At 41.4% G+C, this 14,949-nt stretch overlaps 1 protein-coding gene across 1 annotated transcript in view; it reads left to right on the top strand.

Moving 5' to 3' along the window:
• Positions 1–13,987, top strand: part of GTF2F2 (general transcription factor IIF subunit 2) — a 169,418-nt gene extending 155,431 nt beyond the window's left edge. Inside the window, exon 8 of the mRNA XM_010368053.2 lies at positions 13,848–13,987. Within this exon, the coding sequence (XP_010366355.1) occupies positions 13,848–13,967 (120 nt within the window). The 3' untranslated portion in view covers positions 13,968–13,987. The remainder of the gene's footprint in view (positions 1–13,847) is intronic.
• The last annotated feature ends 962 nt before the right edge of the window (positions 13,988–14,949 follow it).

The following is a 14,949-nucleotide window of genomic DNA, read 5'->3' as shown; positions in this document are numbered from 1 at the left end:
GAGACTCAGTCTCAAAAAAAAAAGGAAGTTACTCATCAAGGAGGCCAAGCTGTGGTAACTGATATAAAGTCAGGGACATAGTATCCATTTAAAGAGATACTATCTTAGTCTGTTTTTTGTTACTTATGACAGAATACCTGAAGCTGGGCAATTTTAAAGCAAAAGAATTTGTTTCTTAAAATTTTGGAGGTTGAGAAGTCCGGGGTCAAAGGACTACATCTGGTAAGAGGCTTTTGCTGGTGGGGACTCTCTGCAGAGTCCTGAGGCAGCACAGGACATCACATAGTGAGGAGGCTGAGTGTGCCAGCTCAGGTCTCTCTTCCTCTTCCTCTTTTTATAAAGCCACCAATCCCACTCCCATGATAACCCATTGATCTATGAAGGAGCAGAACCCCCATGACCTAGTCACCTCTCAAAAGCCCAATTCTTACTACTGCCACATTGGGAGTTAAGTTTAACATGAGTATTAGAAGGGACAGATATACAAACCATACCAGATATTTTTATATGGTTTAACTTCTGGATTTTTCCCCCTCAAAAATAGAAGATTTCAGGAGGCCTATTATTTCTCCTGGTACTCTGGTTTTTAACCTTGAATAAGTTATGTCTAGCTTTTTTCACGTTTTGTTTTATCTGTCAAATAGAAGCATATACAGCATTTCCTTTGAAGATAGAAACCATGAAAAACTTTATCTAACTGCTCCCTTTGAAGCACCAAACTGCCAATACCACTTTGAGCTTCAACACTCTGTTTTCTGTCTAACAGTATTCATTTACCAGTGTTCCTCTACAGCATACTTGTATTAAAAAGTGTCATTGAAAACTAGCCCTGATTATAACTGAACCTCTTAATTTCTTTTTGCACCACCTACCCAATTTCAGGTCAGGATTCAGAAAAGTGTATTTTTATTTTTGTTCTTATTTTTATTTTATTTTATATTATTTTATTTATTATTTATTTATTTTTATTTTAGAGACAGTCTTGCTCTGTCACCCAGGCTAGAGTGCAGTGGTACAATCTCGGATCACTGCAACCTCCACCTCCCCCAGTTCAAGTGATTCTTCTGCCTCAGCCTTCCGAGTAGCTGGGATTACAGGTGCCCACCACCACACCCAGCTAATTTTTTTTCTTTCTTTCTTTTTTTTTTTTTTTTTGAGACGGAGTCTCGTTCTGTCGCCCAGGCTAGAGTGCAGTGGCCGGATCTCAGCTCACTGCAAGCTCCGCCTCCCGGGTTCACGCCATTTTCCTGCCTCAGCCTCCCGAGTAGCTGGGACTACAGACATGCGCCACCATGCCTGACTAATATTTGTATTTTTAGTAGAGACGGGGTTTCACCGTGTTAGCCAGGCTGGTCTCAAACTCCTGACCTCAGGTGATCTGCCCATCAGGCAGTCTGCTTTCTAATTTCTATATTATTAAGAATCATCATCATTAATCCTAAGCCAGGTATGTGGAATATGTAGAGAGTAGAATTTAAGCTTTATCTTAGTCCAGTTTCTACTCCAAAAGGAAAAATAGGTGTTTTTAATGTTTGAAGCTTATTCTCAAATTTACTACTACTTAATAAGTGCTGTTTTTATTATAATGCTTTGCACTGACATATATTCACTTTGTTCCTTTTTTCTTTTCATTTTTCCTATAACTGGAAATTTTTATTTTTAAATTTTTATATTTTAAATATATATTTTTTATATTTTAAAAAAAGACAATCAATTTCCCAACAGAGCATATTAATTAATGACAGCCCTCTTTAAGACTGCTTTGAAGAAATAATTATTTGCTAATTTATGAAGTAGAGCCTTAATTAAAAGTTTTAGACTATGAAATGTGATATAAAATAAACTATCAACTATGTTGACTATAAGTGGGCGAAATTTAATCACATTTATAAAATTTTATACTTCCTTTTGGAATAGTGATTTTAATAGAAGGTTCAATGATCTACTACCTTTGTTAAAAGGGAAAATGGAACAGTAACATTTTCCCTTTTAACTTCTTACATGGTTTTGTTTTGGCTTTTTTTTTTTTTTTTTTTTTTAGAAACAGGGTCTGGACAGGTGAGGTGGTTCATGTGAGTAATCCCAGCACTTTGAGAGGCCGAAGTGAGAGGATTGCTTGAGCTCAGGAGTTCAAGACCAGCCTGGACAACGTAGTGAAACCCCAACTCTATAAAAAATACAAAAATTAGCTGGGAGCGGTGGTGCACATCTGTAGTCCCAACTACTCCGGAGGCTGAGGTTGGGAGAATTGCTTGAACCCAGGAGGCAGAGGTTGCAGTACGCCAAGATTGTGTCACTCTACTCCAGCCTGGGTGACAGAGCGAGACCCTGTCTCAAAATAAATAAATAATAGAGAGACAGGGTCTCGCTCTGTGACCCAGGCTGAAGTGCTCATAGCTCCATAGCTCATAGCATGATCATAGCTCACTGTCACTTCAACTTTTGGGCCCAAGCAGTTCTCCCACCTCAGCCTCTTGAGTAGTTAGGACTACAGGCATGCCCCACCGCACCCGGCTAATTTTTTTTTTTTTTTTTTTTTTTTTTTTTTTTTTTGAGACAGAGTGTCGCTCTGTTGCCCGGGCTGGAGTGCAGTGGCGCAATCTCAGCTCACTGCAGCCTCCGCCTCCCGGGTTCAAGCAGTTCTCTGCCTCAGCCTCCCGAGTAGCTGGAATTACAGGCACCTGCCACCACGCCTAGCTAATTTTCTTATTTTTTAAGTAGAGATGGGGTTTCACCATCTTGGCCAGGCTGGTCCTGAACTCCTGACCTCGTGATCTACCTACCTCTGCCTCCCAAAGTGCCAGGATTACAGACATGAGCCACCATGCCCGGCCCACACCTGGCTAAGTTTTTAAAATTTTTTTGTGGAGACAGGGTCTTACTATGTTGCTTGCTGTGGTCTTGAACTCCTGGCCTCAAGCAGTCCTCCTGCCTCAGCCTCCAGAAGTGCTGGGATTGCAAGCATGAGCCGCAGCATTTGGCCCTTGTTCGCTTTTTACCTCATCCTGAATGAGGTGAAATTTGGGGTGAATTTAGTAATACAAACAAATGAGTCAGAATTTTATGTAAGGTATTACATGGATAAGAGCAGTATCTGGGATAGGTACGCAGTAAACAAAATTTGGTATTTATTTATATATAGAATTTACATTGAATTTTCAATTAAGCAGTAGGCCACAAAAATTATATTTTCTGAAAAATGCTCTTACCAATAAAATCGCCATACCATCCTTCCAGTCCCACTTGATTTTAAAGAGAGGTAAAATATATATATATAAATGCTTTTTTTTTTTTTTTTTTTTGAGACAGCGTCTTGCTCTGTGGCCCAGGCTGGAGTGCAATGGCACAATCTCGGCTCACTGCAGCCTCCACTTCCCAGGTTCAAGTGATTCTCCTGCCTCAGCCTCCTGAGTAGCTGGGATTATAGGCGACCGCCACCATGCCCGGCTAAAATTTTTAAGCTTATTAACTGTCTGCTACTGGTTTCTTTATTTAGTTCCTGAATACACTATAAAGACTTGGTTTTAGGCTTGCCATCTCTGTGGAAATAATTTCCCTCAGGAAAGAAATAATTTTCTTTGTGTTAGGCTCTGCATTTAAGAAAACATTATTCTGTGGTTTTGAATTGGTGTTCAAAGCCTCCCATTTCTCTGTCTGAGCAGGTGGATTCAAATACCAGAGGATAAACCAACTGGCAGAGGACCTTGTAGTGTCAGCACTGGCCTTCTTCAATTCTGTATTGCGGCATTACAGAACCATTTCTTCTTTTTGGAATGTCCCAAGACAGCTAATTCAATTATAGATTAACATACAGAGCCAGCCACTGTTTATTGGATATATTACTTTACCCAGATAATTGGATAATAAAAATAGTCATCTTAATTTGTTGTTATAAGCTGAAGCAGCCTCCCTTTTTCCTCTCAATTTAAAACCTTTTATTTTTAGTACAAATTATATATATATATATATATATATTTTTTTTTTTTTTTGAGATGGAGTCTCACTCAGTCACCCAGGCTGGAGTACAGCGGCGCTCTCGACTCACTGCAACCTCCGCCTCCCAGGTTCAGGTGATTCTCCTGTCTCAGCCTCCTGAGTACCTGGGATTACAGGCGCATGCCACCACACCTAGCCAATTTTTTTGTATTTTTAGTAGAGATGGGGTTTCACCGTATTAGCCAGGATGATCTCAATCTCCTGACCACATGATCTGCCTGCCTTGATCACCTGAAGTGTTGAGATTACAGGCGTGAGCCACCGCGCCCGGCCAATTTATACTTTCTTAAAAGTGTGTTAAGTTCAGGCCAAATGCGTTGGCTCATACCTATAATCCCCAGCACTTTGGGAAGCTAAAGCAGGCAGATCACTTGAGTCCAGGAGTTCGAGACCAGCCCTGGACAACATGGCAAAATCCCGTCTCCACAAAAAAAACAAAAAATTAGCCAGGCATGGTGGCGCATGCCTGTAGTCCCCGGCTACTTGGGAGGCAGAGGTTGCAGTGAGCCCAGATCATGCCAGTGTACCCTAGCCTGAATGACTGGGAGAGGGAGACCCTGTCTCAAAAAAAAAAAAAAAAAAAGTATAGTTCAGTGGACTTTAGTATATTCATGAAGTTGTGCAACCAACACCATAATCAGTTTTAGAACAGTTCCATCACCCTAAAAAGAAACTTCATACCCATTACTAGTCACTCCTGTCTTTTCTCCATTTCCTTTCTCCATTTCCTTTCTCTCCCCCACAGGAAACCACTAATGTTACTTTCTGTGTCTATAGATTTTTCTCTGGACATTAATGTGTATGGATATGTGATCTCTTACACCTGGCTTCTTTAACTTAGACATAATATTTTTATGTTTTATCCATGTTGTGGCACATACCAGTACAGCTGTCCTCAGTATTCATGAGAGATTAGCTCTGAGACCTTCTGCAAATACTAAAATCCAAGGATGATCAAGTTCTGGATATAAAATGGTGTTTTTTCTTTTTATTATTATTATACTTTAAGTTCTAGGGTACATGTACGCAATGTGCAGGTTTGTTACATATGTACACATGTGCCATGTTGGTGTGCTGCACCCATTAATTCATCATTTACATTAGGTATTTCTCCCAATGCTATCCCTCCCCTCTCCCCCAACCCCATGACAGGCCCCAGTGTGTGATGTTCTCCACCCTGTGTCCAAGTGTTCTCATTGTTCAGTTTCCACCTATGAGTGAGAACATGCAGTGTTCGGTTTTCTGTCCTTTTGATAGTTTGCTCAGAATGATGGTTTCCAGCTTTATCCATGGCCCTGCAAAGGACATGAACTCATCCTTTTTTATGGCTGCATAGTATTCCATGGTGTGTATGTGCCACATTTTTTAATCCAGTCTGTCACTGATGGACATTTGGGTTGGTTCCAAGTCTTTGCTATTGTGAATAGTGCCGCAGTAAACATATGTGTGCATGTGTCTTTATAGCAGCATGATTTATAATCCTTTGGGTATATACCCAGTAATGGGATGGCTGGGTCAAATGGTATTTCTAGTTCTAGATCCTTGAGGAATCGCCACACTGTCTTCCACAATCGTTGAACTAGTTTACAGTCCCACCAACAGTGTAAAAGTGTTCCTATTTCTCCACATCCTCTCCAGCATCTTTTTTTATAGGATGTACATGCATCCTCCAGTATACTTTAAATCTTTAGATTACTTGTAATATATAATACAATGTGAATGCTATGTAAATAATTGTTACACTATATTGCTTAGGGAATAGTGACCCAAAAATGTCTGTATGTGTTCAGTACAGATACATTAAGAAAAGAATCAGAATATTTTTGATCTGCCATTGGTTGAATCCATGGATGTGTAACCCAAGAATATGGAAGGCTGACTGTACTTCATTTCTTTTTGTTTGCAAATATGTATTATAGTGTGTATATACCATATTTTGTTTATTCATTGGTGGTACATTTGGGTTGGACGTTTGGGTTGTTTCTACTTTGGGGCTGTTGTGAATAAGGGTGCTATGAACATTTGTGTACAAATTTTCATGTGAATATATGTTTTCATATCTCTTGGGAGTGGAATTGCTCGGTCACATGGTAGCTTTGTTTAGCCTTCCGAGGAACTGCTAGACTTTTTTTTTTTTTTTTTTTTTGAGACGGAGTCTCGCTCTTATCCCCCATCCTGGGGTGCAATGGCATGATCTTGGCCCACTGCAACCTCTGCCTCCCGAGTTCAAGCGATTCTTCTGCCTCATCTTCCCAAGCAGCTTGAATTACAGGTGCCCGCCACCACACCCGGCAAATTTTTTTGTATTTTTTTTAATAGAGGCGGGACTTTGCCATGTTGGCCAGGCTGGTCTCAAACTCCTGACCTCAGGTGATCCACCCACCTTGGCCTCCCAAAGTGCTGGGATTACAGGCATGAGCCACCACGCCCAGCCTAATACAATTTAGAAGCATGTCTTTAAACAAAATTAAAAGTTTTGGCCTAAAGAAAGTAAATTTTGTTTACCTGCAATATTCAAACGTGAAACATTTCGTCAGTGCCAGACAGAGGAGATGTTACGAACGTGAGATAATTTACCAGCATACAAATATTAATGCAACAATTGCTTTTTCAAGATTTGGATTAAGCAGTAAAGTACAGCTGGGGGGAAGTGGAGTAGGGTTTGCATTATGACCATTTCGTCACCCGTCTGTGTGCTGCTTAGAGTTTTTATAGGGAGGAATGGAGACAGTGGGACCCTGAGTGGAAGATAGGAGGCAGGATCTAGTGGGGAAGAGAAAGTGAAACCAGGAGAAAAGGAGAAGAAAAATGCAGAAATGGTCTGTGTTTCAGAGAAGTCTCCTAGCATCACCTTCCCTGTAAGTGAGTGAAATGCCTATTGCATTTTCTGTATTAGGCCATTCTTGCATTGCTGTAACAAAATACCCAAGACTGGATAATTTATAAAGAAAAGAGATTTAATTGGCTCATGGTTCTGCAGGCTGTACGGGAAGTATGATACTGGCATCTGCTCAGCTTCTGGAGAGGCCACAGGAAACTCAGTCATGGTGGAAGCACGTCACATGGCAAAAGCAGGAGTGAGAGTGCGAGGCAGGACATGCTACACACTTTTAAACGACTAGATGGCAGGAGAACTCACTCACTATCGTGAGGACAGTATCCAGAGGGATGGTGCTAATTCATGAGAGTTCCAACCTGTGTTCCAATCACCTCTCACCAGGCCTCACCTCCAACACTGGGGATTACGTTTCAATATGAGATTTTGGTGAGGACACACATCCAAACCATATCACATTTGATCATAGTTTCTTCCTAATGTGTAGTTTATATTTTAACAGAAGAATTTTGAAGTCACTAACATCTTCATCAGTAAGTTTTCGTTCTGTTGATATCTCTTAAAGGAGTTGTAGTCGTTCACAAAAAAAAAAATCATGTAAAGATGAAATGATACTTTGTTTGTTTGTTTGTTTGTTTGAGACGGAGTCTCACTGTGTCGCCCAGGCTGGAGTGCAGTGGCCGGATCTCAGCTCACTGCAAGCTCCACCTCCCGGGTTTATGCCATTCTCCTGCCTCAGCCTCCCGAGTAGCTGGGACTACAGGCGCCTGCCACCTCGCCCGGGTAGTTTTTTGTATTTTTTAGTAGAGACAGGGTTTCACCGTGTTAGCCAGGATGGTCTCGATCTCCTGACCTCGTAATCCGCCCGTCTCGGCCTCCCAAAGTGCTGGGATTACAGGCTTGAGCCACCACGCCCGGCCTGAAATGATACTTTGAAATTATCACAGAATCAATAATGCCCTTATTGGGGTTGGATCACTTTATAAAAAGCATATAGTGCATTTCCGCTTGTCGACTGCATTAATCAGTGCCATCATCAGTTTAAGTTTGCATGTTGCATATTCAGTCTCACCGTTTTGGGAAGCTTTTGTGACTAGAACCCTAACAGGGTCATATTGTTAACTTACTTAAAGCATTAATAGTTGGTAATCATCTCCCTGTCAAAGGTGTATGTTTTTAATGAACATCTACAAATTTAGATATAATTGATTTATTATTATGCTTATCACTGAAATGCCTGATAAGATGAAATGCAGATTAAGTCCTCCATTTGTTTGACAGAGCAGGAGAGGAAAAGAAGATATGAGAAATGGTAGGGGGTGGAGGGTGGGAAGGAAGGAGCAAAAGGCTAAAATAATAGGCTACTGTGCCTTATGACTCTGCATAGGTTTGTCTCAGTCTTGGGGGCCAGTTAGGAAGTGGATCCATGGACTTCTGGCTTTTTGCCCACTGCAGTTTTAACTTGACCCACAAATGCAAACAAACATCCTAATCACTTGACCTCTTCGGTCAAGTATGTGCCTTGCCATTTCCTTCCAAGAAAGCTGTGATGTTCTATCCCTTATTTCTCTGCATTCAGACTTGCTGTAAATTCTCTCCCACACATCCTTTTGAAGGAGAATTGCTGGACCAGAGCCAGTTTTTTCAGATCTTGTGCTGCAGCTCAGTGCATAGTCTATAATGAGACATATCCCCAATCCTATGTGACATAAAGGCGATCTGCTCACTTCTAGAATCCTTTGTTTCAAATACAGGTGGTTAGACAGAAGATTTAATTGGAAAGTCATTCAATGTTTAGAATAATTAGGAGGAGGAGAACTCCTTTCTGTAGATCTCTACACACAATTGCTGTTCAAGTCAGATAATCAAATATATATCCTCAAAGAATGTAACATCTCTGTGTGGGCTGTGTTAGGTGCTCCTTCTCAGTGGTCTCACAATACCCTGTACACATGCCTCTATTGTATTTTCTCATTACCTGCCAATATGCCTTTTTCTTTTCTTTTTCTTTTTTTTTTTTTTCTTTTGAGATGGAACCTTGCTGTGTTGCCCATGCTGGAGTACAGTGGTGCGATCTCAGCTCACTGCAACCTCCACCTCCCGGGTTTATTTTATTTATTTATTTTTTTTGAGACGGAGTCTCGCTCTGTCGCCCAGGCTGGAGTGCAGTGGCCAGATCTCAGCTCACTGCAAACTCCGCCTCTGGGGTTTACGCCATTCTCCTGCCTCAGCCTCCCAAGTAGCCGGGACTACAGGCGCCCGCCACCTCGCCCGGCTAGGTTTTTTTTTTTTTTTTTTGTATTTTTTTAGTAGAGATGGGGTTTCACCGCGTTAGCCAGGATGGTCTCGATCTCCTGACCTTGTGATCCACCCGTCTCGGCCTCCCAAAGTGCGGGGATTACAGGCTTGAGCCACCGCGCCCGGCCCACCTCCCGGGTTTAAATGATTCTCCTGCCTCAGCCTCCTGAATAGCTGGGACTACAGGTGCCTGCTACCACACCCAGCTAATTTTTGTATTTTTAGTAGAGACAAGGTTTCTCCATGTTGGCCGGCTGGTCTTGAACTCCTGACCTCAGGTCATCCACCCGCCTCAGCCTCCCAAGGTGCTGGGATTACAGGCGTGAGCCACCACGCCCAGCCTAATGTGCCTTTTTCTTTTCCCGCATCCTCTATGCTAAACTTAAGCTGTGAACTCTGAGAAGGAGGCTGAGTGTCTACCATTCTATTTGGCACATTGTAGATGCTGGAATAAATATTTGAGTGAATATATGAATGTTAAAAAGAGAAATAAGATTACCAAGTAATTTTCAATCCTGGTAGAACCTTTAAAACCTCTTCTTCAGTTGGCTTTGTCACCAACAATATTTTAGCACTAAAATGCAGATTTTAGTAATAAATTACATTCAAATTCACATAGTACAGTTTAGTCAGTAAACTTTTGTTTCTCAAACTAGATCACGGCTTGAGTTCTGAAAATGAACTAGAATTTGAATAGTCTATTTTTGTAGATGTTCTTAGTGATATCCCCCACCACCACCCAGCGATCCTCTTAGCTGCTTTGTCAGTCTTAAGCACACCCTATTCACTTTGCATAAGTATGCTGAGTCTCTGTGATGTGCACGCAGGCACTGTAACAGGAGCATGTGGCCAGACGTGGTGGCTCATGCCTGTAATCCTAGCACTTTGGGAGGCCAAGGAGAGTGGATCACAAGGTCAGGAGTTCAAGACCAGCCTGGCCAACATGGAGAAGCCCCATCTCTACTAAAAACTCAAAATTAGCCAGGTGTGGTGGCACATGTCTGTAATCCCAGCTACTCGGGAGGCTGAGGCAGGAGAATTGCTTAAACCCAGTAGGCGGAGGTTGCGGTGAGCCAAGATCGTACCATTGCACTCCAGCCTGGGCAACAAGAGTGAAACTCCGTCCCCATCCCCTACCCTCCCACCAAAAAGAGGAGCATGTGATTTAAGAGGAGAGCATGGCGTATAAATGATTATGATATAATAAGAGCTACCATTGAAGATTGTGCAGTGTGAAATGTAAATCTAAGGTAAGGCTGTTAGAGAAAGTTTCTCTGAGAAAGTAACGTTTGGGCCTAGTCTTAAAGAGTGAGGGGTTCAGATTTGAGGAAAGGAGACAAACATAACAAGGAAGGGAAACAACATGGAAAAAACACGGAAGCATGCAGATACAGAAATGGGAAGTATGTGTAACAGGGAGTGTTGGAAGATGAGGCTAAAGGGAGAAGGCAGACCTGAGTGGATGCCTCAAAGGCGTTTGGAATTTAATGTGTAGCCCCAAGGCGGGAAGTCATTGGAATATTTTAGACAGAGGAAGGACATGTGCTCTCTCTCTTCTCTGTCCGTGTCTTCCCTTTAGAGATTTTCCCTTTAGAGACCTTATTTTTCCCTATTGTCACGACTACTTTCTCTGCTAATGTTTTGTACCTACTTCCCTGCAAAGCTAATTTATTTGATTAGAGTAAAATGGTCTTAGGTTGCAGTTTAGAACATCCTAAAAATCAGGAAGTTTGTGTCTGCTACCCCCTGATCACAGTACATTGTGACCCTGGTTGCATTTTGTTGCTTGAGAAATTGACAACAGACCATGATCATCTTATTCCACTCTTATTGTTGAAAAGAAAAAAGAATGACACCTTCGTATATAAAAAGAATTCCATATATTCTGCTAGATTGCCAAAATGAGGGTGGACATGAAAGCAACTTAATCTGTACACTTAAGACTTTCTTAATATTTTTTGTTTAACCCTTTTTCGGCTTTTCATTTTCTGGGCCTAGATTATAAATGGGCACACTAGTCTTGAAGTCAGGAGAGCCTCTTTTCTATGGAGCTGCTAAAATGCTCCTGGCAATTGTTCTTTTCATTTTTGACCCATTGCAGTGCATCCACAATTGTATGGTTGTTTGTGCAACATCGTCTTAGCCAGTCTCATAATAAACCATTCTTTGGAATTTTACAAAGATGTCATTCTTGGCACCTAAACAGAGAATCATTTGTGCCTAACCAATCATTTTCCATTTATAAATCCTGTTCAATTAGAAAGTAGTGTATGAACAGCATCCTGTTTTTGTAAATGTAATTTGAAATAGCAGGTGGCAAACTTGCATTTTATATTACCTGGATATCTCAAGCCTTTATGCTTACTCATTCACACAGGTCTGCTAGTGAAGCCAACTGTAGAAGGTGTGGGAGGCAAGCAAGCCAGCCTCGGGGGAACCCAGGGCTCATTTGGTTCATTGCTGCCACCTGCTGGGGCTTAGCTGCTGGAATGGAAAGGCTGTCCGAGAGAGCCATAAGCCATCCTGAAGGAACCTCTGTGTAGTTCCAGTACTAATCAGCTATTATGTTTCTAGGTGACAACCTACCCGTAACTGAAAGGACTTTATGAACTCTAGAGCATTGTATCAGTCAGTGTAAAGTGGCATTAGATTATGTTGGTAACACGTAATCTCCAGCAATGATGAGACTCAGAGAACAAAGCAACACACTAAAGACTCAAAGATCTTAGAGTATCAGAACTGGAAGAACCTTAAGCTAGATGTGGTGGAACTTTAGTATATAGTTACATGAGTCACCTAGGCACTTGTTAAAATGCAGATTCCTGGGCCTAACCCAAGAGCCTTTGACTCAGTAGGCCCAAGCTCGGTCATATTTAACAAGCTCCCCACAAGGTTCTGATGCAGGTAGTCTAGCACCATGCTAGAGAAGAGTGCTACCTTAAATATACGGACAAGAACTTCTCAGCCATTTTTCTTACTAATGCCTCATTTCAGTCAGTAAGAAAAACTACATCTTCCATCAATGGGATGAGTCATCATCATACCGTAACTGGTTCTTTGAAGCACACGCACACAAATTATTGTTGGATTGTTTTGTTCTGCAACAACAACAAAAGAGTCACTTTTAAATAATTATCTTGGCCGGGCGCGGTAGCTCAGGCCTGTAATCCCAGCACTTTGGGAGGGCGAAGTGGTTGGATCACCTGAGGACAGGAGTTCGAGACCAGCCTGGCCAACATGGTGAAACCCCATCTCTACTAAAAATACAAAAAATTAGCTGGGTGTGGTGGCATGCACCTGTAATCTCAGCTGCTCAGGTGGCTGAGGCAGGAGAATTGCTTGAACCCGGAAGCAAAGGTTGCATTGAGCCGAGATCATGCCACTGCACTCCAGCCTGGGCAATAAGAGCAAAAGTCCGTCTCAAAATAATAATTATTATTATTATCTTTCTTCTCTGAGAAGGAAATTTTGTAATTTATATTGGTCAGCTTGTTGTGTAATGCTTTTTGGCCTTCAGCATTGGCAAGCAAAGGTGGAGTTTCATATTACACTTAAATAGCCATCATTTCCATGACCATAGTAATCGCTTAGTAAATGTTTATTGAATTGTTAGGGACCTAAAACACCATACTACAGACTCTTTTCTTTGGAGAAGCCAAACACAAAGCTGCATCCCTGATAGTTTTGGGGGATGTCTTATCACTTTTTTTTTAGACAGAGTTTCGTTCTTATTGCCCAGGCTGGAGTGCAATGGCACAATCTCGGCTCACTGCAATTTCTGGGTTCAAGTGATTCTCCTGCCTCAGCCTCTCTAGTAGCTGGGATTACAGGTCCCCACCACCATGCCTGGCTAATTTTTGTATTTTTAGTAGAGATGAGATTTCACCATGGTGGCCAGGCTGGTCCCAAACTCCTGACCTTAGGTGATCCGCCCACCTCGGCCTCCCAAAGTGTTGGGATTACAGGCGTGAGCCACCAAGCCCAGCCTTATTATCACTTCTTATTTCCTTATCTGTGTTGGCAAGCTTGGATAAAGTACAAATAGTAGTAAATACAAATAACAGTTCTCCTTCTTACAGAGGGAAAATAAGTAACGGTTCTCCTTCTTACAGAGGGAAAATAAGTAACGGTTCTCCTTCTTACATAGGAAAATAAGTGGGTGGCCTAATAACAAATTTGAGAACTCATCTGAGAACTGAGAATTCTGAATACCTGTCATGTGCTTGCTTGATAGAATATTCTCAAAAATGTTACTCATTTTTTATATATGTTACTGCTCCTGAAACTGTGAACTGAGTTCATTTCAATCTGTGAACTGAGTCCATTGAACTCAAGGGCAGATTACACTTGGTGTACTGTGTCACATTGAGTGAGGACCAGTAATTTTTTCGTGTATTTCATCTAGTGTTTTTTGTGGGGTTTTTTGTTGTCGTTGTTGTTTATTTTAGCTTTTAAGTTGTTGGCATTCAGGACTTTCAACCCCTTTAATGCACATGATCATATATTTAGTGCAGTTATTTAGTGCATTTAGTGCAGTTATCATCGCACATGTAGAATCAAAAGGCAGTTTATTGAACCTCCTTATAGAGAAATCTTGCTGAGCTTTTAGGATCATACTTTTTATGACTTGCATATGTGTTTCGGCATATCACCTTATTTTAGGTTTTGTTCCCTGCCTTTATAATCTCATTTGTTGGGGGTTTTGTTTTTGTTTTAGGTGTACCTGAAGGAAATCTTAAAAGAAATTGGTGTTCAGAATGTAAAAGGGATCCACAAAAACACATGGGAGCTGAAGCCAGAGTACAGACACTATCAAGGAGAAGAAAAGAGTGACTGAGAAGCCTCCTAGTCAGCATGCTAGTGAAACAGCTAGCGGCGATGCTGTGCAAAAGGCGCTGATACTGGAAGGCTTGAACACTGTATGTTAATAGGGGTTAAGTGACAATACTTTCATTTCTCTCTGTAAATTTTTTAAACCTGTAATTCTTGTAAAGTTTCTTAACTGTTTTTTTGAGGAGAAAGAACAAATTTATTTAAAGACTTAACTTGTATTAAACCAGATTACTCACAATAGGAATAGGGGTTGGAGGATTAAGAGGGTTTTTCTTTTTTTTTTTTTTTTTTTTTTTTTTTTTTTTTTTTTTTTTTTTGAGACGGAGTCTTGCTCTGTCACCCAGGCTGGAGTGCAGTGGCTGGATCTCCGCTCACTGCAAGCTCCGCCTCCCGGGTTTACGCCATTCTCCTGCCTCAGCCTCCCGAGTAGCTGGGACTACAGGCGCCCACCACCTCGCCCGGCTAGTTTTTTGTATTTTTTAGTAGAGACGGGGTTTCACCGGGTTAGCCAGGATGGTCTCGATCTCCTGACCTTGTGATCCGCCCGTCTCGGCCTCCCAAAGTGCTGGTATTACAGGCTTGAGCCACCGCGCCCGGCCAAGAGGGTTTTTCTTAAATGTTAGCTTTTAATGTGTACAATTAGGAAATGTTTTTTAAATGAGGACTCTCTACCCTTGCTGTATCTGAGGAGCTGAGGTAATACAGATCCAAGGAGAATTGTATAGCAAGAAAAGAACAGTCAGCTACAGAAACTCTTAAAAGGAATAAAAAGCCAAAGTTCCTTATTTTGAAATTGTCAAAGAACAAAGTGGTGTTTTTCTTTTAAACAGGTGATCATGTTTCATGTTCATACTCAACGTTAATAAAAGGAGAGCATTTAAGTTTGTAGTGAAATGACAGTGTTCATGATTAGCTTATTTTACCATAGTGATACTGAGATGAGAAATGTGCAGAATCATGGTCAATTAATGTTTCTTTTGTTTGCT

Source organism: Rhinopithecus roxellana, chromosome 18, assembly GCF_007565055.1.
Source record: "Rhinopithecus roxellana isolate Shanxi Qingling chromosome 18, ASM756505v1, whole genome shotgun sequence".
NCBI lineage: Eukaryota > Metazoa > Chordata > Mammalia > Primates > Cercopithecidae > Rhinopithecus > Rhinopithecus roxellana.
Note: the sequence above shows the minus strand (reverse complement) of the source record. Positions and strands in the feature narration are given on the sequence as shown.